We start from the raw sequence: 24,215 nt of genomic DNA, 5'->3' as shown, positions 1-24,215 counted from the left end.
ATCCGGTTTGAGCTTGAGTAAGAAGGAATTATAATCAAAGGTGGCGTCAATTGGTTGAACTTCTTGAAGGTTCGCATGATGGCAGTTCGCAAAATACGCTCTGCATGTCTGAAGGTTCGCATAGCAGAGGCTCGTAGTAACAAAAATCAAATGAATAAATCTTATAAGGAAAAAAACCCGAAAGATTTATTATTATAACATTTGGAAGTATTATATATAGATTTAGACCCTAAAAGTAAGCTCACATTTCAATAATATTCCAAATATGTAAAAAAACATTAAAAAGAAAAATGAAATGAAAAATATTGCTTGGAACTATGTGTGTTTTATTATTTCTTTTCTTTCAAATAGTTTTCCAATTGCATGCATCAAAAGTTATATAAGTAAAAGACAAATTTCTGTTTTTATTGAAGTGTCCTAATTTTTCATTGAAACCTGACTCGCATGCAAAGAATCTCCAATAAACTTTCCCCGAGGTCTCAAGATCCAACCAAACTCTTCACCCGGGCATAGGACATTATTAGTACAAACAGAATTGCACAAAGTATCCCAGAGACAATCACCACCTATCATCACAAACACAAGAATAAAAAAAAGAAGATGAACAACAAACGATCAATCACCAGATGCAGAGTCAGCCTAACATCGATGTATAATACGTTAACAGATGAAACAGTTTGCTTACCCATTTAAACATGTATCCATGGTTACTATTCCATGTATATGGAATGTTCATCCCAAATATTGCAGTCACCAAGGAATAGATGGATAAACACACGGTTCCCGAACTTAGAAACAGTTCTAACTGCAAAATTTTAAGATCACTTCAATCTTTAGAATGCAAAAATTACTTAGAAGGAAGAAGATTAACGGACCTGGATCAACTGGTTTCGATGGTTATCAAGCTGCAAAAAGAAATAAGCTCGATTCAGCCAGAAAATCATAGCACACAGCACAACATATTCAATAATATATTTGCGTTTACCTGAATATTGATGTAATCCTCAGTATCATCGATGTATTCCCGCAACTGCATAATTTCAAGTTAAGCAGCAAAAAAATAATAAAAAAATAAAAATAGAAATACAGACTTTGGAAAATACAGAAAATTGTTGAAAAGAATCCATGTAATTTTTAATAATGGTTAACAGGCCAAATATAAGAAGAAAAAGGGTACAAGAGGATGATTACCGTTGTTAATTTGTTCAATGTTCCATCAATTTGCATAAAGTAGGCCTGCAAAGCAAATTGTTACCAACTTAGCCTTTTTGGTAGATAAATTTTTAAACACGAGAAGTAAATCATCGTTTTAACTTTTAACCTCCAGTAACATTTCAAGCTCCTCAACATCATTCTCGTCGCCACGAACTGTTGCTATACTTGCTCTACTTGCCCTGGAAATTTTCGATCCTATCGTAGGAGATGCAGGATACCAATTCGCAGCACCTGATCCACTAACAGGTGAAGTTCCAGCCAATTTTCTTGACAAATAAAGGTCAGACATATCATCATCATCATCCAGTAGCTGTTCTAGTTCATCTCTCACCTACACAAATCGATGATTAGAACATCATTCTTTGCCACTTAATGTAACTATTAAACATTGTTTTTACACTTTTTAACTATTAAACATTGTTTTTACACTTTCAGCTTCCATTATAATCTAGGCAGAGTCTCTGAAATATGCAACTCATCAATCCCTTAGATACATTACATGGTCCATTTAATAATCAGCCTCTAGAATGTGAAACTCTCAAGAATTTATTACTTAATATAGCAGTAGTTGAACCGAAGAGACCGAACTGCATATGATAAAAACAAAAAAAAGTTTCACATGCACATCAACATGAATGAAGTTGTACCTTTTGTACCCGAGCAGTCAATCTGGTCATTGCACTCTTCAATTTACGAACTCTATCCAAATTACGACTACTGATCTGCATATGGCGTATTTCAGAAATCACAATTCAAAATGAACAGGACTCCAGAGGAAGGACAGAGAAACAAAGCTATTCAAAATTTGGTAAACGTGAAAGAACGATTACCTGTGAGGTCAGCTCGTCTAAAGCAGGATAAGCTGCAGTCTCTAGTTCTAGTGTTCGTGCTGCTAGAAAACTACAAATAGACTCTAAAGCAACCTCCAATGCTCGGAATTCAAATGGAGACTCTGCATGGCATGGACTAGATTGTTTAGATGTCAAAGAGTAAAATCAGAAAATTATGATGTTATATTAAGGATGAAATTGCTGAAATGTCAAATGAGTTTTCTGATGTTCATCAACCTAGCTGCTGGATTTACACAATTAACAACACGTACCATCTTCGTCACCCTCAACATCATTTTGTCCATTCGTATAGTCCTGACCTTGGCGTATGACATTCGCCCGAGGCAAACGCCTCTGAAGTTCTTGAACAACAGGGACAACATTTTCATCTGATGGATCTCGAAGCAAAACCTGTTTCAAATACAACACAAATTACTATCTGCAACAGCTGCCCATTAAAACCCTAATTAAAACACTCGTAACTACTCATAATAATTGAGCTTACAAGATACACAATAGAGTAATCTCAATCAATGAAAACCCTAAGCAGCAAAAATTGACTAGACAAGCAGATTATATCATTCAAAACACATAGTACTTCATACTTAGAACTCATTTATAGTTTCAAAAATCATAAGTAAAATTCTCTCAGGTTCATGTATTCACTTCATATTAGAAATTCATCCTTCAACTTCAATATTATGAACTAAGCCCAGAAAATCGTTTCAAGTTTTAACAGATAAAAGGCTGAACCACTTCTGTTCATTTCTAATCCACTTCAGCTGTAATTATTTCACTATAAAACAAACTAAACAACCCTCACTCCACACATTAAATGAACGAAATCCAATATCAGGCAGTAACTCTATAGAATCCATCCAAGAAATAAAACAGACAAATTCAGGATCTAACTTTATCTACAAAAACAAACAAAAAAGATTCTGTCAAAAGCTATAACTCAAAAACCAATCAATCGGGCAACACTTGCTCAAAAACACCTCAGCAATATCATCAAGAACTCCAAAATTAACATCTTTTATACATACATACATACATACATACATACATATATATATATATATATATATATTAACTAAACTGAATTAACAAAAGGGAGAAAAAAAACCCACTAACCTCCTCAGAAGTAATAATTGCTTTGATATGCTGCAAATCAGAAAACACAAAAAACAAAATAAGCTAAAGAAAGAGTTCAAAGAAAAAACAAAAACAAAAAGTTAACAAATGTAACCTCCAAATTTAAGACTATAGCTCCATCACGACCGAGAATGGTGGAAGGGTAAGACAAGAGAGGGTCGAGGATCCGTAAATCTCGGGCATGGATGTTAACTCGATGCATGATGGCATACTTGTCGACGTCGAGCACGGTGGTCTCCCCCGTGCTATCGAGAAGGACCCAACTTCGAGACGGCTGCGCCTTCTTCTTCACCGCAACCACCGCCTGTGGGTCCGCTGGCACCACGTGCACCATTTCTTACCATCACAGTCAACTATCTCCGACCCAACCAACCCCGCTTTTCAAAAATCTAGCAAAATAATACTATAGCTTTTTGCTTCTTCTTCTTCTTCTTTTCAAACCACTTCAATATTGACCGATTTTCACATGAATTTAAACGGGTTTCTCTTCTTTTTGATGTTGGGAGGTTTTTTATTCTCTGTTTATTTGGAGGGGTGCGTGTCTTTGGAGCTTGGATCGAAATCTAACATGAAAATCTGCTTTTAGGGTCACTCGGAATTTATTCTTTTTAAAGAAATTTTTAAACATTTAATTGCGTAAAATAATATGCATGACGTGGGTTTCATCTCTCGTCAAATTACACAACTCATCCCTCTACTAAAAAACTAGTCACGGATTAATTGCATATATATTTAAGCTTTGTTTGAGATTTTAATTTTAATATTAATTATGTTTTGAAAAAAAATAAAATTAAAAAAAATTATTATTTGAAAATTTTCAAAATGTTAATAAATTTATTATTTTTAATTATCTATATTAGTAATTAAAGTTTTACTTAAATTTAGTGTCATCAATTAATTCATACATTAACTCAATTGATAAATACAAATTTACTTCCGCCAATGAGTGTTGACACAAGTGGTTGTGATTCAGGAATTTGAGCTTGTAATGTCAAGTTCAAATCTTAGTGGGCAACTTGTAAATTCATATGTAAATCTCAATCGGATTTTAAGTATGTATTGACCCTGGACTAGGAATCACCCTTAACCTAAACTTTTTATGTAAAAAATACAAATTTACCTCCTTCTTCAAGTATAATAAATAGCTTTGTAAGGTATTTTCAGATTTTTATATTTTTATAGATATTTAAATAAAATTATTAGAACTCATTACTTAAAATACAAATACATTATCAAATTTTGTCCAAGGTGATGCATGGCGCCGTGAACTCGAGACAGTGGGCACGAACAAAGTAATGCATAAAATCTCCCCATGTTTGTCAAGATGGGTATTTTCAAATAACAGGGGATTGAGTTAATTTTATTATAATTATAACCAACACAGACAAAAATATATATAAAACAAAAAAATGATGGAATATTCTGTGTCAACAAAAATTTAATAAATAATTTTCATTTTAAAAATATAAAATATAATTATAAATAAAAAGTAGCTGTTTACCATAAAGTAAACATAACAAAGATTGCAGTCAAATATTCATATAAAATAATTACTTTCTAAAACCAAAACATTTTGAGATGGTGATGGATGCAGCCATCAATCTGGTGCTACACATAATTCATCTAATGTGACTGAAATAACCAAAATATCAAAGAACAAGGTTAAAATAATTTATTTAACTTTGAAAACTAATAAAATAGGTAAAATAAGTTAAAAATAGTACATGTTTATAGATTTTAAAAACTTTAGATATATTTTATTTATTTTTAAAAAACAATAAGCTTGAAAGATTATCCCATTAACATTAAAAATATGTACAATTAGAATAAGAAATCAACCAAATGTATTTAAAAATAAAAGAAAATATAATTTTTTCAAATAAATCAATTATCAAATAATTTTAGAATTTTAAGATTGTTACTGATATTCAGATATTATTTTTAAAAAAATTAATTCAAAATGAAAAGAAATATTTCATGTAATTTACCTAAAATTTAAATATATTAATCTAATTATTAAATTAAATTTTGAAGATAAATTGTTCAATGTAATTTGAAAATTTATAGGTTTTTATTTTTAAATTTAATTATTTAGATTTTTATTTCAGAACTTATTAACATTTTTATCATTATTTAAATTAGGCTTAAACTAAAAATAAGTCCTAAAATTATATCATTTTTTTTGCTTTAAGTCCTTAAATTATTTTTTGGTCAAAATAAATCTTTAAACTATTATATCTAATAACTTTAGATACCTAAACTATTTTTTACCAAGATAAATTCCTAAGCTGTGATTTTTTTCTTCAAGTTTTTAAACTATTTTTTTGATCAAAAGTACTTAATTTTATGTGACATGTCACCATATTATAGGCCGAAAAAAATTTCTTTAACTAAAAAATGACCTGACTTAAAACAATTACCTATAACAATTTAATAACTTATTTTAAAAAAATAATTTAAAATATAAAGCAAAAATAATAAAATTTAGGGGCTTATTTTATCTGTAACCCTTTAAATTAATATAAAATGTGTGATCTTTTTAGATTTTTCAAAAACTATACATTATAAAATAACCGACATTGAAGAAAAAAAAATAGCGGAATGATTGAAGTGGTTAGCGATGTAGGCGTAATGTATATATATTTAATTAACTATCTCAAATGTAATTGATTGGTTCCTAATACTAACCTAATCAATTGGTTTCTTTCTAGGCTTTCTTTTTACAGCATGGACATAGAAAATTATTTAAAATGGTAAACTATACAAATGATCACTAACATTTGAGATAGTTTTTGTTTTCTTCATTGAAGTTTTAAAAAATAATAAATTAATCACTAACGTTATTGATTAGTAACAAAATGGTCTCTCCGCTGTCGTCCCGCTAAATTGACGAAGTGAAAATGTTAAAAAAATGTAATATTTAGTTTTACCCCTAAAATATTGTTTAAACATTAAATAGGTCATTGAACAATGATTTTATATATAATTTAACCCCAAAGATTTTAATTTTCAGTTTTTTACAAACATTTCACCACCACCTCTATATCTAAACCACCTTCCGATTAAAACTAAAACACCACTTAGACAAATCATCGCCTTAATTGTTAACAATTCCCTTCATTAATTAGTTTACACAAATTAAATAAATTTTCATTTCAAATCCTAAACTTTTTCATAATAGTTGAATAGGTCCCTATAGCTTTAACAATTAATTTACAACATCAATCGAGTATAGTAATGATAAAACATCTAATTTTTCATAATCCATTATTAAATCAATTGAATCCTTAACCCTCTAAGCCTCTCTCCTCCAATTCCATAACATATACTAATCAAAACCAAAAACTAATAGTACCAAAGTGTAGAGAATTTAATAGAGGAAAATAAAAATAGATTTTATGTCTAGACCTTAAATCCAACTTAAAGGGATTGAAAATCAAATTTGGAACTTACCTATATGCTCTTGGGAGTTCACGGCAGCAGCTCCAAAAATGGAAAAATATCTTTAACTTTATTTTCTTTTAATTTTATCCTTTTTAACCATTAATATTTAAAATGAATTTAAATTCATTTTAATGTACAATGATCATTTTGCTCTTAAGATCCAATATTTCTCATTATTCCACTTATCAATTTTCTCATCCAAAGGCTGTAATTATACCGATAAATCAGTAGTTTACAACTTTGCCCTTATAAGTTTCCAAAATATCAATCTTGCCATTTTTAATCCAATTGTTAAGATTTAACATGGAAATCATCTTAAATCCAATGGTCCATAGCCTATCATATTTTAACATATGAAATGACTTTTTTGCCCTTGCTCTATTATCTAGCAAAATTTCCTAAATTTTTTATTCAATTTGATTATTCGAGTTTTTCCCAAACTTTAACACTTTATAGCTTTTAACATAATTTATGAGTAAAAAATCCACATAATACCCAAACCTCATTCTTAGGGGTGAACTATTCATTTAAAAGATACAAATTATTTTCAAGAAAATTACTATTTTAATATCTAAAATTTTTGCTAGTTTACACTTTAACCCCCAAACTTTTATTTTATTCATTTTGGTCACAATCATATTTTTTGGTATTACAATATATTACCTTATATGATTGACAAGCATGCCAGATATGCACTATCTACTTGATTCATGCACATGACATGCATTATGGATATCTTGATAAGAATGCTAGCTTGATGTTGTCGATTGTGGATAGCTTGTTGTTATGTTCTGACTAGAAATATAGTCATTTATTGTATGTCACGTTGCATGAGACAGGTTGTACAAGAGGAAGATACTGATTCTTTAATATGTATCATGCTACTACTTGTTGTTGTAATACGATCATATATTATTGCTTATTATTATAATACGATTACATATTACTATTTGTTGGAGAAATAAGGTGTTACTGAGTTCGGGGAACTTTGCTTGTGGTTATTAGTGGAAGGATGGGTAGATAGGGCTTACCAGTATATCATGCATTTTATATGATGTTATGTGATTGATTTCTATGTTGGCATACTCTCAGATTCCTTTTATGCACTTATATACCACACTGAACTTTATAACTAGTTACCTATTTTATTTTCCTTTGAGATTGATGTTGATCACCAATCTCAGAATCGACATGTTTTAGTCGATTCTCATTTTTTTTCAAGTATTATTTTTTTAATTACTTTTCAAGTATTGTACTATTTTATATTTTTTTTAGATTTTTTATTATTTTCTTGAAATTTAAATTTTATTTTGAAAAAACTTATTTTGTTTTAAGTTTAGTGACATTTTAGATTTTACTGTAATGTTTAGGTCAAACCCAATGTATTACAACAAGAGTGAAATTGGCAAAACTTTGAGGCTTGAAAATTATTTTTTATTTTTCTTTTTTATAAATTTCATGTCACCAATTTATAATGAAATTTAACGAAACGAACGAGATTCATAGATAAAAAGGTACAAAGATGTAATGTATTTAAATTAAGTGTAAAGTATACAAATAATCTCATCGACTATAAGATATTATTTTGTTGAGTCTCTTGACTATTATAAGTTACATATCGGTCCCCTTACTATATTGTTGAGTCATCCGACTATTAAAAGTTACAAAATTGTCACCTGACTATTCATATGTTTTAAACTCATAATTTTTGGTTAAAAACTTGATGTTTGTATGAGTTGGATTCAACCTACTAATTGGGATATGATAAATTTATATTTTAATGATGTCTAATGTACTGTCGTAGCTTTCAAGCACTGGCTCGACAGTATAATGTTTCAAGCACTAATTCGGCGGCATAATGTAAACAAAGAGTCGATGCACAAAATACAGTTCAAACGGTTATGGGATCATATTTTATCATATCTCAGTCAACATGTTAACGTTCAACTCAGACGACCACCGATTTTTTAATGAAAAATGACGAGTTTGAATATACGAATAGTCAAGTGACTATTTTGTAACTTTTAATAGTCAGAGGACTCATCAAATCAGCATCCTATATAGCCAAGGAATCATCTTGTAACTTTTAATAGTTGGAGGACTCGACAAAGTGATATCTTATAATTAGGGGACCATTTGTGTACTTTACTCTAAAATTAAAATACGAAGATTACCATTTATTCAAAAGAGTACAAGGACTCTTATAGTATTTAATCCTTAATAAATTAACTCCCGAGTAAGTATAATGAAACTCTTTTTAATACCTAGTAACCCTAGGAATAGAAAAATGACCCTTTCCTAGCATGCACTTTAAAAAAAAAATTAAAGTTGATTGTGGGATCCAAGTTATTTATTGTCAAATAATTTATGGGACATAATTTAAAGTCCTTCAAAAATATAATTAGATGGGATGTAATGTTAGGAATTCAGGTCTGACTGAATATCTGTCAAAAACATAAAAATATAATGCTCAAAATTATAATTAGATGGGATATAATGTAAGGAATTAGGGTTTGGAACATGGACACGTGACAACTGACAAAGGCTCAAGGGTGGACAGAGTGTTATTTTAAAAAGCTCAATGTAAAAATAAATATCAAAACTAAACTCTAAGTTAATTTTAAGTATTTAAAGAATATTTTATTGCCAACAAATCCTACCACCGTCATTTTTATTGAGCAATCTGTAAATTCATATGTAAATCATAATTGAGTCTTAGGTATGTCATGTCCTGGACTTGAGGAGTCACCCATAACCTAAATTTTTTTAACAAAAAAAAGAATATTTTATTAAAAATAAATATTTATTTTTTCTATTATACTTTTAGGTGTCTGATATGTCACGGTCATTATATAACACGTGTCATAAACGAAAAAGGATAAACGAAAACAACAGTCAAACGGACGAAAATGATACAGAGGAAAACGAGCCATAAAAACATAGAAAAATATATCATAAAGACAGTTATTAAAATTTTAAAAATAAGAAGAAGAAGAAAAAAGCAAAGATAAAGGATCAAGATGTTGAAAGACCACTAAAAAATCACAAATCAGAGTCGAACGACGTGAAAAAATCATCTACGAACACAAATCGAGTATCTGAATCCAAACTGATGGTCCAAATGAGGGAATATCGTCATAATAACAAATAAGCATCATCTTAATCAATCATGATGATATGAAACTCAATCCTAAAAATAGAAGAAAAAAAAAACAATCAAATGAACAAAAACGTATCATAAAAATAGAAAAAAAACATATTAGAAATATAGATTTATTGAAATTTCAAAAACAAGGAAAAAGCAAACGTACATTGTAATAAATTAGAAGAAAAATAATAAATAAAAATGATCACGACCAATATCAAGATTGATACCACTGCCCATCATAAAGATGAAGAAAAAGTGAGACTAAGAAGGAAAAAAAAATCTAAGACAAGCTTTAATACTAATGTATTTTTTTTAAATATGATGATATACATATTGCGCATTTTTATATTGTTTATTTTTAGTATTCTTGGCTTTTCTTTATATTATTTTTAAATTCATAAAATGTTAATATGTTAAAGTTCTCCAAAATAAACATTTATCCAAACAAACTAATCATAAATGCTTTCAAAAATCTATATTTTAAAAATATCTAAAATTTTAAATTTCTTCATCCGAATATACTCTTAACATTATTGATTTTAAAAATTTCTCATGCCATGCTTGAGAATTTTTTTTGGAGGTGGAAAAGTTCTTTTTTCACTCTATAAGCAATAACAAACACCTCAAAGTTAGTTCTAAAGTCATAGTTGGAAAAGTGATTTTTCACTCAACTTCAAAAGTTAGAATTTTTAACTTTTACTGAAATTACTTTTGGAATGAAATTACAGTTATATTTTTAAATTTTTTATTTGTTGGGATTTAAATATTCTACAAGCATAATTTATAGTCTAAGACATACTAATTACTAAGAAATATTTAAACATCTCTTGTAAAAAACCGTAATTCAGAGACTATTTTTTATTTAAATCAACAATTCATATTAAATACTTAAAAATGTTTAAAATTTATATTTTATATATTAAAAAATTATCAATGAAATGTAATAATATTTATATTTTTATTATAATTTAAGTTGATATTTTTATATATCATAATATTAATGAATTATATACCACTTAATTTATTTTTAATTTAGAATATCATGTCTAAATGAACATTTTATATTTTTAACAGTACTTTTTAACAGCAATATCACACATTAAAATTTTAAACTCAACTTTACAAAATCACTTTTCAGAAGCACTTTCTAACAATACCTTTCAAAATCACTTTTCAAAAATAATACCAAAATATTAAAAAGAGTAAAATTGGCAAAAATTTGAGACTATAAAAGTTATTTTTATATAATTTTCATGTCAATGACTAAAGATGATTGGATTGACCGTAGTAAATAGAGTCAAATTTTTTAAATAAAAAATTACATAAATTTAATGTCTCGAAATTAGGCGTTTATCCCGAAAAATTATCTTTTTTATTTAATATTTTTGATCAGGCACCGTTTATATTATATTTCTCGATCTAACACCCTTTGTAGAAAGTGCCCTCTGCAGCGTATTTAACGTTGATTTGGCGCCATGTGGGATAAGGCGCGCTTTATGCTGACATGAGATACACATGTGTATAGCGCGGCCCCTGGGAATTGCCTTAGGCCACGTAGGGTATAGCACGGGGCAGAGGTCGAACCTTACCTGTGAATCTGACACAATTATATTCGGCGCAGACCTGGGGCCGCGCCTTAGCTTTATCTGATATAATTATGTAAGGCGCGGTGCAGGTATCACGTCTTGTATAGTTATAATAACTTTTCTCGGCTATAAATATCATTCCCTCCGGAACTCCTCACATCTCCTCTCAACAGAAAAAAATTAATACAACAATCCGGAAATCTTCTCATATATGATTTAGAAGTTCGTTCGATTTTTCGTTATAAGGTAATTTTGTTATATTTTTTATTATACTTATTGTTTATTATGATTATATGAAAAAAACATTATACTAATTGTTGTCAATTAATTTATGTGTTTGTAAAATTAGAAAGCGTGAGCATACGTCGAAATAGTTTTGCGGTATAGGTAATAATATAAAATTATATTATTTAAATTATTTACGTTTATGTGTAAAAAATTTATTGTGTTATATTTTCGTTCATATATTATTTATTTAATCAGGTTTATTTCAATTTTTTTTGCAGATATAATATTGCCGCACTTTTAAACTTAAATAATAACGCGACTTTCAAGTATTGTTTATTATGATGGTGAAATTCGAGAAGAAGAAACCGGCGTTGTTTTCGTATCAAATGAGCGTGTTAAAATATCATTCAAGAGAAAAATAACTATTGAGGAGCTGATAACAAAAATTTCGAGGAAATTCATGTTGAAGGTAATAGAAGAATGTCGTCGTTGCAGTACAAATTTCCAACATCATTGTTGTCATTAACTTATACAACGTTCAAACTTTCGAACAATGATGATGTTGAAATGATGGTTGAAGCTCAAAGTAATTATTCAAACGCCGATATTGAGATGTATGCAAATTTTGTTCAAGTACGTGATGTTCGGAGTCAATCATTAAGCTCCCACTATGGGGTATTTATAGGGAAGGATTGGGGTGTGAAGCGTCGGGGTAAGTAGGTAATTAAACCTAATACGCGTCGCAGGGGGCGCGGCTTACTGACGCGTGACAGATTCACAGGTAAGGCGCGGCCCCTTTCCCGTGCTATACCCTACGTGGCCTAAGGTGCGCCCCAAGGGGCGCGTTTTTCTCCAAAGAGTGTTAGATCGAAAATATAATCTGAACGGTGCCTGATCGAAAATATTAAATGAAAAATGTGATTTTTCGAGAAAAACGCCTTGAAGTTAAAATATAAAAAATTAAATTTAAATCTTAAAAATGTACAAAGACTCGTATTATATTTAAACCTTAATAAATTAGCTCACGACTAAATAAAAGGGAACTTTTTTAATACCTACTAACCCTAGACTTAGAAAATGACCCTTTCCTAGCTATTATTATTATTATTATTATTATTATTATTATTTTATTAAAGTTGACCTATACTAGCTTGTAATTTTTTTCATTAAAGTTGATTGTGGGATCCAAGTTATTCAATTTATTGTCAAGTAGTTATCAAAGTCTTCTAACTTTTTTTTAACCGAGATTTGGTTTAAGTGATAAGTAATTTAATATTGTTTAAATATGTATCGAGTTTGAGTCATTGTGTATATAAAAAATATCTGTTGGGAGATTTACCCACCACCGTCAAGTGTACGACCAGGGTCGGTTCGAATTAGTCAAGCCAAAATCTTAATAACTGGAAGGGAAAAAATTCCAACCTTTTTACATGGAAAAGATAATTTATGCACTTATTTTAAGTCACAAGATAATTTAGGTAATTTTTAAGTTCTTGTATTTTTTTAAAGAGTAAACTACACATTTAGTATTTTAATTATCATATTCGTTCCGTTTTGATTACTTAATTATTTTCTTAAAATTATATCTGACGTTATTTTTTGGTTTTATTTTGGTCACCTACCAAAAAAATAATAAAATTGTTGACATGATATTTTTTATGTTTTTCAATGATGACGTGATTTTATTTTATGATAACATATCAACATCACTATTAATTTTTTAACGCGAGTGACCAAAATAAAACCAAAATTAAACGTTAGTAAGTTTTGAAAAATAATAATTAAGTGACCAAAACAGAACAAAAATAATAATTAAGGTACTATATGTAAAAGTTTACCCTTCTTAAAATTAGGCTTAAAATTATAAATAGACCGGAGATATGTTAGGAATTTTGGGCTGGATATATGGACACGATACAAAGGCTCAAGGGTGGATCGAAGACAATTAAGGTCTGAAAATAATTTTTAAAAAATAAATTATTTATATGAAAATATAATATTTTCTAATGTTTAAATGATCGTATATAAAAAATTCTTTATCTTAAATATTAAATATAATAAATAATATTATTTATTATAAACTATTATTATTTTTAAAATATTATACTAATTACTCAATATTTTTATGTCAATATTATTATTTTATAATTTTATAAATAAACTATTAAAATTAGTATTTTTTTAAAGTGATAAATATTATTAGTCACATTAGTTACTTATTAAAATAAAATATTATATTATAAAATTTATTAATATATTTAAAAAATAAAAATAATATAGTATTGTTTTTGCTTAGCAGAATATCATGTATTTATTAAGGAATGCGGTACATGCATGAACGACAATGTATCCCAAAAAAAATGAACAAACACGAAATCCAGAAAGGCCGCCAAAATGGGCGAAAGCAAAAACACAATGAGCTAGAATGGGAGAGAGGGGCACATGAACTCCTCCCCTACCACCCCTTGCGCACAAACATAACACTCATACACAGCCACCCACCAATGGCAAACAAAATAAATGGCAAGACTGAAATTGCTCCACCTACACCCACAAACGACTTAACCAGCCACATATATCTGATCGAGAGACATCAAGTTGGAACCGCGAACTTGGAGTGACATCCCCTTTTGCCAAACTATCCGCTAATCCACTTGTCTCCCTAAACACATTGTTAAACCATACACACCACAATTGTGAACACACCCAGTCAAGAAATTCAAACACGCGGCCTGCAAACTGATTCAACAGTAACACACTCAACGAAGCCCACTTCGACTGTGACACATGTAGCAACACATGCACTATTTCCATCAACTCTGTCTGTTTCCATTGCCCTTCCAATATTGTATCCCCATATTTAATTACTGCCTTCACCCACTATAGCCACATAAGCTTAATCAAGAAAAACACCTCATCCAACTCGAATATGTTATTGTTGGATACCATCTCATTCCTCACAAGCCATAGCCACCTTATTGAGGCAACGTAACAAATAAGGCACTATCGACACATATGGTTGTGTATGAGTTTTGTACAATACTGATTACAATCCATATATGACCCATATGGTTAAACCCAGATTAGACGCAAAGTAGAGCCCAACACAACTTAGGGACTTAAGCAGGATTCAAAATACAGTCGCGTTTTCGTCATGTCTCGTTTAGCGTAATTACGGTCATAGTGGGCGTTATTGCGGGTATAACGGGTATATCGGAAGGAACGCTACCGCTATTTCGCAGGAGCTATCGTGATCGCGGACCGCTATTTTTTCACCCAATGTGACCCTCTAACTCAGAAAATTAACATAATATGACCATTTGATCAACGTTTTCTGTTGTTGATCGTTACGGTGTTGATGTGACGGTTCACAATGCTGTTGTGACAATTCATGGTGGTTGATGACATGACAAATTGGTTTTTTTAAAAGTTGAAGGACTTCTTTAATTTTTTAAATAAAAATTATTTTAAAAACTAAATTTTAAATATAAAAATATTCAAAAATATATTTTAAAAATTATATATATATATATCATTACTTCATTAGCTATAAAATTATAAAATATAAATTATTAAAAAATGTAAAAATAATTATATATATATATATATATAACATAGGTAATATCATCTGTATAAAATATTCTGATTGGAATAGTTGAGACTTACATGCTCTGACTGGATTTTTCGAAGTATGATTAAATATGTGTATTGTTAAATAAAATTATTATATTTTCTAATTATATTTAAGGCGTAATGCCCAAATAAGTATTTAAACTATATATTTTGCCCCGAATAGGTGTCTACAATATTTTTTTGGGACAATCCAGGTGCCTATCGTTACAAACGTGATCACTTTAGGTGCCCGAGACGTAACGATCGTTACTTTTCTTCGTTAAGTGACACGTGTCACAATCTAATAATTTTAAAATTTATTTTTTAATAAAAATATTATTATATTTATAAAAACCATAATCTCTTTTAAATTACAAAAAAATCTCAAAATCCTTAAAATTCTTAAATCATAACACTAACCCGCCGTCGCCGTCCTTTCCTACCAGTACCACTGCTGCCGTCTTTTCCATTCACGAACGTCACCGCCGACATAGTCCCTGTTATCATCCTAGTTATATATCATCGTAGTTGTCGCCGATTGACCGTCGAAATCGTATAGGATCACAATTTTCATTATAGGGTTCACGGGTATAAAATGTCGATTCACATGGTCACGATTTTATAGAGGTTTTGGTTTTCGAGGGGAGATAGGTCGGGTGGAGATTTGTGAATGACAAAGAACAACAATAGGTGTGGATTTAGTGATTGAAATGAATGTTTTCAAAGTTTTAGAGTTATTTTAGAATTTATGTGTTTTATTTTTAAAAACTATATAATTTTATTTTTTAATTTTATATAAAAATTTAGATCGTAACATGTATCACTTAATTAAAGAAATTAACGCCATTGATGATCTGAACATCTAAAGTGGTAATGTTTATGACATTAGACACCTATTCGAGAAAAAAATATAGTTTACGCACTTATTTAGGTATTAAGAATATATTTAAATACAAAATTTGTAAGCTTAAACTAATATAGCAAGAATATTTTATATAAGTATTAATGATATGACTATATGTTATATGTATTTAATTTTTTAATATTTTTATCATTTTTTAAAGTATTTAAACACTTATTTTTATATTAATACTAAAAAAAAAATGGGTTATGTGTATTTGGTCCATGAGGCCTTTGCTAGGGCAAGCAGAAAACGAAAGAAAGGAGCAAAAGCAGTGACAAAAAAAAAGTGAGCAAAAAGGTTAGAAACGACATGGCCCACGGTGGCTATGGTAAGCGGCGCGTGGAGGAAGGGAAGCGCGTCATTCGGCGATCAAAGGGACCTGGCGTAGACAAGAAACCGAAGCCAAAAGCCGTTTCTCTCAAGAACCAGATACGCTCCATTGAACGCATGCTGCGGAAGGTATTGTTCATCTCCGTTTTTTTTCTCCTTTTAAATAAAATTTTCATTTTAGGGTTTTCGCATGTGTTATAAATTCTCTGAATTGCAATTTTTCTCCTTTTCGCATATGTAATATAAGGATCTTCCTCCTGAAGTTAGAGAGGCTCAAGAAAATAAGTTAGAAGGGCTTAAGAAACAACAAGAAATCCATACCCGACTAGCTGTGGAACGAAAAATCTTCTTGAGGAACAGAAAGATTAAGTTTTTTGGTAAAAAAAAAAGATTTACTATTATCTTTTCTTTTCTTGAACTGTTATAGTATTTACTTCATTTTGGGAATGAATCATTAATATGCAAATATCTTAATTGTCATTGAAGAGAGAAGAAAAATAGAAAGGAGGATTCGGCGTTTGGAGAAGCTGCAACGAACTTCATCTGGTCAGGCACAAGATGCCGAGATTGCTAACCAGCTATCTAAATTGAAAGAGGATCTTGAATATGTTAGGGTAAGCTTTGTAGCAGATTTTTTTTCCAAATGTTAATGATAGGACAATGTTATTTAACTGACTATTTGAACTTGAATTCAGTATGTCTTTCCTAAACTATGCAAAGCTGAAGTTCTGTTTTTCTATTTGCAAATGCAGTTTTTCCCCAAGACTGAGAAATACGTATCTTTATTTATGGGATGTGATGATTCAGACGTAGTTGATAGGAGAAATAGATTGCGGACGCAGATAAAAGCCAACTTAATTGCTGCTGCTGCCGGTGGGAAAGATATGGAAGGTGCATTTTCTCTTCACTGTAGCCAGCGTTATAATCTATATAAAGTAGTAACATATTTAGCTTTATTTCATTGTATAGTGTAATTAAGCTTTTCAAAATGAAGGTCTAGTTTTGTCTTATTACCTTTTACTTTACCTGCTAATTGTTCTTATTAACTTGTATTGTTGTGTTCAAACTTCAAAAGAATGATATCTTCTGGTTGGAATTTGATTAACAGAGACAGCGAGTGAGGATGATGGGCTGTTGGATTTCAGTGATGATGATTTCTTCTTAAATGGATCTTCAAGTGATGAAGTTGACGCAGACGATGAATGGACAGATAAAAGTACCAGGTATTTATTATATCTGCGAGTTGAACTGCTCAACTGAACTTTGCTTTTATGAAGCATTATAAGTTAGAGATGCAATCACTTGAACATGGAGTTGTTATCACTATTGACTCTGTCGTTAGCTGAAGTACTATTTGGATCTAAGGCAAGGTCGTTTTAGTTGAACAGGCCACAAATCTTTATCCCACTGCTTTTGTCACGATGAAAAGTGCACTCAAACATCTAGGCATTATATATGCAGGGAACAGGCTTCCAGTGCTTCTGGAAAAGCAGCATCTGGCATGTCTAGTGATGAAAGGAACCAGGTTCAGTATAGAATTTGTATAGTTTCATTTTAAGAAAGTAATTAATTTAACTGTTTTGATTTTCCACCCTTGGTTCTGTTCTTCTTCAACTTGTAACAGAGACAGGCTTCTGCCAGAGCTTTAATGCCACCTCCAAGGCCTAATTCATTTTCAAATTCAGTACGTGCAAAATCAAGGTTTGGATCTTCATCCAGCCGAAATTCATCAATGCAGAGAGCTGAGATGTCCACATCTAGTAACACATCAAATAGCAGAAGTGGTTCTTCCTTTAAGGCAGGGGGGTTCTCAAATTCCAAGACAGGAAACAGTAGTAATTTAAGTTCCAATTCTGATGCTCGCAAACCTCGTAGAAAGAGGAGGCCAAAAAAGAGAAAGCAACAGGTTTGGTGACTGTGACTCAGATCTATTGTACTTCTCCTTTATTATTGTTTCATTTTCTACATTTTATATGGTGGGAAATTGGTTTTTGTCATTGTTTGTGCCTGTCCCGTGTTCCATTCTTCTCGAGGGCTTGTAAGCTCCATCTAGTATCATAGTCTTGCACTTTTACTTACTAAAAAAGCATGCTACATGAGATTGCCATATCTCAGAAAATGGAAAGAGCCCTTGAGATAACATGAACTATTTGCAATTCCCTCCCTTGACTTTATTGTTTCTGCATATTATTCATTTTTCTTTGCAGTTTGCACCTTCTGTTAGCTAAATGCTTCTTTAGTATCAAGTCTTCTAATACAAAGTTGAATATTAGTCAAGACGCACCAGTGTTTAGACTTTTTTTTTTAAACTTGTGTTGGATATTTCAGTTCAAATATATATATATATATATATATATATATATATATATTTATTTATCAAAGTTGTGTTCAATACATATTCATTCTCTGATTCTTGGTACCTGTAATTTTGTAACATATTCTCTTGTATTTGCAGGGTTGAAGTAAACTCAGCTTCTATATCCATGAAAACCAATTGGTGTTGGAGAGAGATCTATCATGAAATTCAATTAACTTTTTGTAGTATTTTGTAATTGGCGTTAGTTCAAGACTAGTTTTAATTATGGTTTCGCTGAAATTTAATTATCCTTTTACTTTGATGGATATAAATACTTTCATTTCACAGGAATTGTTATTTGAACGGAGACAAAGGATCCTTGATCTGAGCACAATATTGCAAGCTACCTTTTTGGAAAATCTAAATTGCCATTAAAAGGTTTAAAGGCCTTATTATATTTATCATAACGTTATTACAATATTTATTAAATTTTGTCAATCTTTTACATTTATTATAATGTTATAGTGACCGTTTTATAACAGTTTGATAAATTTAATGACTGTTTTGTATATTGAAACATTTAGTACCCAAAATGATCATTTGAATATAGTTCACTGATCTCGTGTGTACTTTACCCCTAACATATTATAGGCCTTGTTTAAACGTCCTAGAAAATGGATAACGAGCAGAGCTGAAATGAACGATGGAGAACGCTTACAAAGCTCAATCCGATAAAAACGAAAGTTGACATTACAAAGAAGATAAACAAGGAGAGAGAAAACAAGAAATGGCAATTCATGCACCACTCTCGGTTGTCTCTGTAAATTCGGTGCCTAAAATCAGCTTTAGGAAGCTTGAAACCAAGAGAGAAAGAGAGGCTTGTCTTGTTGATTTCAAGCTGCTTAGAAACCATGGGGACCGAAGAATCAGCTTCACAAGATTGAATGCCGCAGGGTTGTCCGAGATTGAACCTGATCTTAACGAAGACCCTACTGACAGATGGGCCACCAATGGCGTCAGCTCTGTCAGTTCATTTCATCTCTAGTTATAATTTCTTCATGTATTTGTATCTTCAGCCCGTGTTCGTGTTCGTATATAAAGAAAACTTAGGATAAACCCGTATTTTTGTTGGTTTATAGGAAGATTTTAAATATGGAGAGTATGATGGGCACCATACTTACTTTGAAGGAGAGGAGGAGAAAGGTACCTAGAAAGAGCGAAATTTTCATGTTGTTTCTGTTTAAACAAAGGTGTTAAAGGTTTTAGTTGCAGGATCATTTTGGGGAGCCATTGCTGATGATATTGAAGCTATTGAACCACCAACAGGATTCCAAGGTAAATCTCTTATATTTTTTTATTAGTACGAGGCGATTACAATGAACGCTTAAACATCTTTGGTGCATCGCTATTTTTAGGGTAAAATTTATAAATAGTCCCTCGACTACATGATAATGTTCTGTTGAGTCCCTTGACTACTAAAAGTTACAAAATGAACAAGTTATCCCTAATTTTATCATATCTTTTTCAACATGTTAACGTTTAGTTCAGAAGACCATTAATTTTTTAATGGAAATTGACAAATCTAGAACATAATAAATAATTGGGTGACTATATTGTAACTTTTAATAGTCAAGAGACTCAACAAAACAATGCCCTATAGTTGGAGATCATTTTATAACTTTTAACGGTCAGAGGACCAAACAAAGCAGTATCCTATAGTCGGGGAACCATTTATGTACTTTACCCTTATTTTTAATACTCTTTTCGTACATTAATTCCGCAATTGGTTGTTTTCAACTGCTTGCAGGCCTTCTTTCATGGCTCTTCCTCCCCGCAGTTGCAGCTGGAATGTTTTTCAATGTTCCGGTAAAATTCATTTAGTAGATAAGATTATTATTTATTACCAAATGTTATTAGTTTGATGAATTGCATAATGGTGCAGGGGGAGTACTTGTTCATTGGAGCTGGAGTGTTTACGCTTATATTCTGTATAATAGAGATGGATAAACCAGATAAGCCCCACCACTTTGAACCTCAGATATATAACATGGAAAGGGGAGCTCGTGATAAGTTAATCAACGACTACAATACCATGAGCATTTGGGATTTTAATGAGAAATATGGAGATCTCTGGGATTTCACCATCAAGAAAGAAGATATCACAAAGGCTTAACTTCTCTTCTAAATCGTAATTATCAGCCGTATATAGTCATGTCAACATGAATATCTTTTATCACACGATCAATTAGCGGATCTCTGTTTGACGACTATTTTAATGTTATGAGGACCAGTCCATCAATAAGAGATGTGAATCGTCGAATGCTTGATGCTCATATTATCGTATTTTCACAGAACTCGAATCTTGACATTTGTCTTAGAAATATAATACATTTCCACCTAATAAAAAAAATTGTGTTCGCAAAATATGTCCATCACCAATAAAGAGATTACCTCTATTTTTAGAATTGAATTAATCGGTCGAACCGAATTAGTTCGATTAAAACAATCAACCACCGAATTAGTTTGGTTGGGGAATAATTAATTTTTTAATATTTGATTAACCATTAATTCGAATCAAAATTGGTTAATTAACTGAATTAACCAAAATATTAAATATATACATTAAATACACACTTTAAGCTCAAATCTATTAAGAATCAAGACCAAACTATTTTTTAACCACACTAAACACATTAAATTGCCAGGACACAATAAAAAAATTAGAAAAATTATCTCAATGGTTAAAATAGGAAATTAATTTATTAATTACTTAAATTCGATAATATAAATATTTTTTTACAACATTATATAATTAATTTGATGTAGAATATTTGATTTATTAATTGGGATTTAGTCTAATAAAAATTCTTAGACAGAAGAAAATTTTATTTAACTATAATAATTTAGAAACTGGGCAAAATGCTCATAGTCTATTGAGGATTTGGTGGACGGCTATTTGCAGCACAGACTCTTGATCCCCACTCCAGCAGCTCTTTGCTGGTGTCATCCTTGTGTGCAAAGACTTCAATAAAGCACAAGCAATCTTTCTTCTCACCTGTGGCAGTTTCAATGGCTTCAAGGAGCTCTTCTTCACACTTAACCTGGAAAACCCCAAGTTAAGATATATTAGTTTCCTGGTACAACAAACAAGCAAGCGTCAACCATCTAACCTTCTTTGTCCAGCACTTTCCTTCGCCGTTGTGAATTGCATCAACTAATGCAGTGTAATTCCAATTCTTGATAACATTATAAGGCCCGTCGTGGATCTCAACTTCAATGGTGTAGCCCCCATTGTTAATTAAGAATATGATACTCTTTTGTTCACATCGCAGCATGGTGGATATATCTTGTGCTGTCATCTGTCAAGGATAATATGAATCATCAACATTTCGGAGCTTTGCTTATATGGAAATTACTAGGAATGTTTTGGGAACTGTATAATTCCAGACTGTCCACCCTTACTTGGAAGCTGCCGTCGCCAATGCAAGCTATCACGCGCTTGTTTGGAATTGACTGAGCGTATCCAAGAGTTGCTCCAACAGACCACCCAATTGAGCCATATTGCATCTGAAATTCATACCTGCAACACCAACTTTTTCCCCTTTTGTTTGTCAAATGTCAAACAAAAATACTTGAGAGACAGCTAAAATATTTGTTACATACCCACAGCCTTGTGGTAGTCTTAGCTTCTGGCAGTTAAACCAGGAATCCCCCGTCTCAGCAATCACAGCTGTGTTACCTGAAAGCATCTTTTGTATATGGTGGAACATGATATTGACCCTCAAAGGATCTTTGGGATCAGATTTAGGAGGAACACCATCTGGAACGAATATACGCTGGTAGTTCTCATAAGCAGTTGCGTTGTGATTAAGCTTTTTTGCGAGTTCTTGGAGAAAGTCCTTCATTAGGATACACCCAAAGGCAGGTCCATTAGCAATAACTACACGATTAGGCTGCACAACGATGGCCTTCTCCCTTTTAAGGAGGAGTGAGTACCCAACCGAGCTATAGTCGTTAAAGATTGGTCCAGCAAACAAGTAAGCATCAGCAGATTCCACAATTTCAGCGCAGAATGTAGTGCTTACTGAACCCCAGTAAGTGCCAATGAACCGAGAGTGGTGTTCTGGCACTAAACCTTTTGCTGATGGCATCACAGCAATCGGATAGCCACAAGCATCTGCCAGTTCCACAAAGGCCTCACAGGCCTTTGCTACTCGGAGTTTTGGCCCTCCTATAATCACAGGCTTTACTGCCTTATTCAGAAAGGCAGCAGTTGCATCTACGGCAGCTTCTAGACCCATCTTGTTGCTCAACCTGTAACCACAAATTCACACCCTATTCAATCATGAAGATCGGGGAATGGGAAATGAAATTCAGAAGCAAAAAACAAAAAACTTTACCTAGGTGATAGAGAAAATGGAATGGGCTCTCTAATGAAAGTAGGATGAGGTATTCCCGGTAAATTACAACTTATGCTGATGTACACAGGCTTGCTCTCTTTCAAAGCAGTAGAAATAGCTGTATCAATCTGTTCATGCGCATCTTCCAGGTTATTGACCACAGCCTGGAATTACACCCAAAATCAAATTACTACTTGTGTTTAGGGTAAGAGTGCAATACATCCAAATCCAATTCGACCATTAAAATAAAAAATAAAACCTTCCAGTTTAATTCAGGACACACTCATACCTGATAGCAAGTAACAGTTTGGAAGCACCTTAGCTCTTGGCTAAAATCTGATAAACCAATGGTATGGTGGAGGATCCTATTAGTCCCATAATCATTGGTGTTGGGTCCTCCGACAATGCAAATAACAGGCAGATTTTCACTGTAAGCACCGGCGATGGCGTTGATGATGCTGAGGCCACCAACAGTAAACGTGACAACACATGCACCAACCCCAAGAGACCTAGCGTATCCATCAGCAGCATACCCAGCATTGAGCTCATTGCAGCAACCAATGTTTTTTAGACCTGGCTCAGCAATAAGGTGATCAAGAAGGGTCAGATTGAAGTCACCGGGAACAGTAAAGACATCCTTAACCCCTATTTCAACAAGCCGGCGAGCCACATGGCGCCCAAGGGTGGCATCCGCTGCAGCAACGGCTGGAGTTTGGGAATCTAGGATTGAACCATTCTGGGATGGGCAGCCTAGTATGCTGTTTGCAGGTTTACATGACTGAAGCTGAGAACCAATGGTGGAATCCATGTCGGAATTCGGATCAATGGAACAAACAAGAAAGAAATGATTCGGGATCGTTTCCTGTTGAGACTGTAGGTTTTAAGAATGGAGTACATTTATAGGATGTAAAACCAAAATCAAGGGGGAGCTTTCTTGGAGAAGATCCATTCAATCCAATATGTGGCAATCAATTGTGACTCAATAGCCAGCAGGAGGAAAAAAAATCGTTAGAATTAGCTAAATATATTAAACATTTGACTCGTTGCTGGTTACTTAAAATAGAATA

At 31.7% G+C, this 24,215-nt stretch overlaps 4 protein-coding genes across 5 annotated transcripts; 2 read left to right on the top strand and 2 right to left on the bottom strand.

Moving 5' to 3' along the window:
* Nucleotides 1-305: 305 nt before the first annotated feature.
* Nucleotides 306-3,674, bottom strand: LOC120145702 (magnesium transporter MRS2-2-like). The gene is made up of 11 exons (XM_039159467.1): nucleotides 3,295-3,674; nucleotides 3,180-3,209; nucleotides 2,318-2,456; nucleotides 2,046-2,167; nucleotides 1,863-1,937; nucleotides 1,322-1,546; nucleotides 1,192-1,236; nucleotides 986-1,030; nucleotides 876-905; nucleotides 686-805; nucleotides 306-566 (listed from the first exon to the last, which is right to left on the bottom strand). Exons 1-11 carry the CDS (start codon nucleotides 3,532-3,534, stop codon nucleotides 480-482), a joined length of 1,158 nt encoding a protein of 385 aa, XP_039015398.1. The 5' UTR covers nucleotides 3,535-3,674; the 3' UTR covers nucleotides 306-479.
* Nucleotides 3,675-16,371: 12,697 nt separating this feature from the next.
* LOC120145691 (rRNA-processing protein EFG1-like) lies at nucleotides 16,372-19,075 on the top strand. Its single transcript, XM_039159463.1, has 8 exons — nucleotides 16,372-16,581; nucleotides 16,700-16,829; nucleotides 16,939-17,066; nucleotides 17,205-17,343; nucleotides 17,561-17,675; nucleotides 17,914-17,977; nucleotides 18,077-18,358; nucleotides 18,908-19,075. The coding sequence occupies exons 1-8, from the start codon at nucleotides 16,432-16,434 to the stop codon at nucleotides 18,911-18,913; spliced, it is 1,014 nt and encodes a 337-aa protein (XP_039015394.1). The 5' UTR covers nucleotides 16,372-16,431; the 3' UTR covers nucleotides 18,914-19,075.
* Nucleotides 19,076-19,433: 358 nt separating this feature from the next.
* Nucleotides 19,434-21,091, top strand: LOC120145637 (photosynthetic NDH subunit of subcomplex B 5, chloroplastic-like). Its single transcript, XM_039159434.1, has 5 exons — nucleotides 19,434-19,772; nucleotides 19,888-19,951; nucleotides 20,021-20,083; nucleotides 20,556-20,614; nucleotides 20,691-21,091. Exons 1-5 carry the CDS (start codon nucleotides 19,536-19,538, stop codon nucleotides 20,919-20,921), a joined length of 654 nt encoding a protein of 217 aa, XP_039015365.1. The 5' UTR covers nucleotides 19,434-19,535; the 3' UTR covers nucleotides 20,922-21,091.
* A 549-nt stretch (nucleotides 21,092-21,640) lies between these two features.
* Nucleotides 21,641-23,991, bottom strand: LOC120145675 (pyruvate decarboxylase 1-like). Of its 2 annotated transcripts, XM_039159454.1 has the most exons (7): nucleotides 23,890-23,991; nucleotides 23,438-23,841; nucleotides 23,149-23,312; nucleotides 22,412-23,062; nucleotides 22,211-22,340; nucleotides 21,919-22,107; nucleotides 21,641-21,849 (listed from the first exon to the last, which is right to left on the bottom strand). In XM_039159454.1, exons 1-7 carry the CDS (start codon nucleotides 23,954-23,956, stop codon nucleotides 21,679-21,681), a joined length of 1,776 nt encoding a protein of 591 aa, XP_039015385.1. In that variant the 5' UTR covers nucleotides 23,957-23,991; the 3' UTR covers nucleotides 21,641-21,678. The 2 variants fall into 2 exon arrangements, with proteins under 2 accessions (XP_039015385.1, XP_039015382.1); XM_039159451.1 differs by having other exon boundaries at nucleotides 22,211-22,328; nucleotides 23,438-23,991.
* Nucleotides 23,992-24,215: the final 224 nt, after the last annotated feature.

This window comes from Hibiscus syriacus, unplaced genomic scaffold (genome assembly GCF_006381635.1).
Source record: "Hibiscus syriacus cultivar Baekdansim isolate YM2019G1 unplaced genomic scaffold, ASM638163v2 tig00002478_pilon, whole genome shotgun sequence".
In the NCBI taxonomy this organism is placed as follows: Eukaryota; Viridiplantae; Streptophyta; class Magnoliopsida; order Malvales; family Malvaceae; genus Hibiscus; species Hibiscus syriacus.
Note: the sequence above shows the minus strand (reverse complement) of the source record. Positions and strands in the feature narration are given on the sequence as shown.

Bases quoted from the DNA above. Each gene is read 5' to 3' on its own strand.
- LOC120145675 (XM_039159451.1), bottom strand. From the start codon at position 23,956: ATGGATTCCACCATTGGTTCTCAGCTTCAGTCATGTAAACCTGCAAAC. The intron at 22,329-22,411 runs GTATGTAACAAA...TTGGTGTTGCAG, and splicing joins AGACTACCACAAGGCTGTGG to GTATGAATTTCAGATGCAAT. The intron at 22,108-22,210 runs GTAAGGGTGGAC...TATCCTTGACAG, and splicing joins TTGGCGACGGCAGCTTCCAA to ATGACAGCACAAGATATATC.
- LOC120145691 (XM_039159463.1), top strand. From the start codon at position 16,432: ATGGCCCACGGTGGCTATGGTAAGCGGCGCGTGGAGGAAGGGAAGCGC. The intron at 16,582-16,699 runs GTATTGTTCATC...ATGTAATATAAG, and splicing joins TTGAACGCATGCTGCGGAAG to GATCTTCCTCCTGAAGTTAG. The intron at 17,676-17,913 runs GTATTTATTATA...TTATATATGCAG, and splicing joins TGGACAGATAAAAGTACCAG to GGAACAGGCTTCCAGTGCTT.
- LOC120145637 (XM_039159434.1), top strand. From the start codon at position 19,536: ATGGCAATTCATGCACCACTCTCGGTTGTCTCTGTAAATTCGGTGCCT. The intron at 19,952-20,020 runs GTACCTAGAAAG...TTTTAGTTGCAG, and splicing joins TGAAGGAGAGGAGGAGAAAG to GATCATTTTGGGGAGCCATT. The intron at 20,615-20,690 runs GTAAAATTCATT...ATAATGGTGCAG, and splicing joins GAATGTTTTTCAATGTTCCG to GGGGAGTACTTGTTCATTGG.
- LOC120145702 (XM_039159467.1), bottom strand. From the start codon at position 3,534: ATGGTGCACGTGGTGCCAGCGGACCCACAGGCGGTGGTTGCGGTGAAG. The intron at 1,938-2,045 runs GTAATCGTTCTT...CGCCATATGCAG, and splicing joins TAGACGAGCTGACCTCACAG to ATCAGTAGTCGTAATTTGGA. The intron at 1,031-1,191 runs GTAATCATCCTC...GAAATTATGCAG, and splicing joins CATTGAACAAATTAACAACG to TTGCGGGAATACATCGATGA.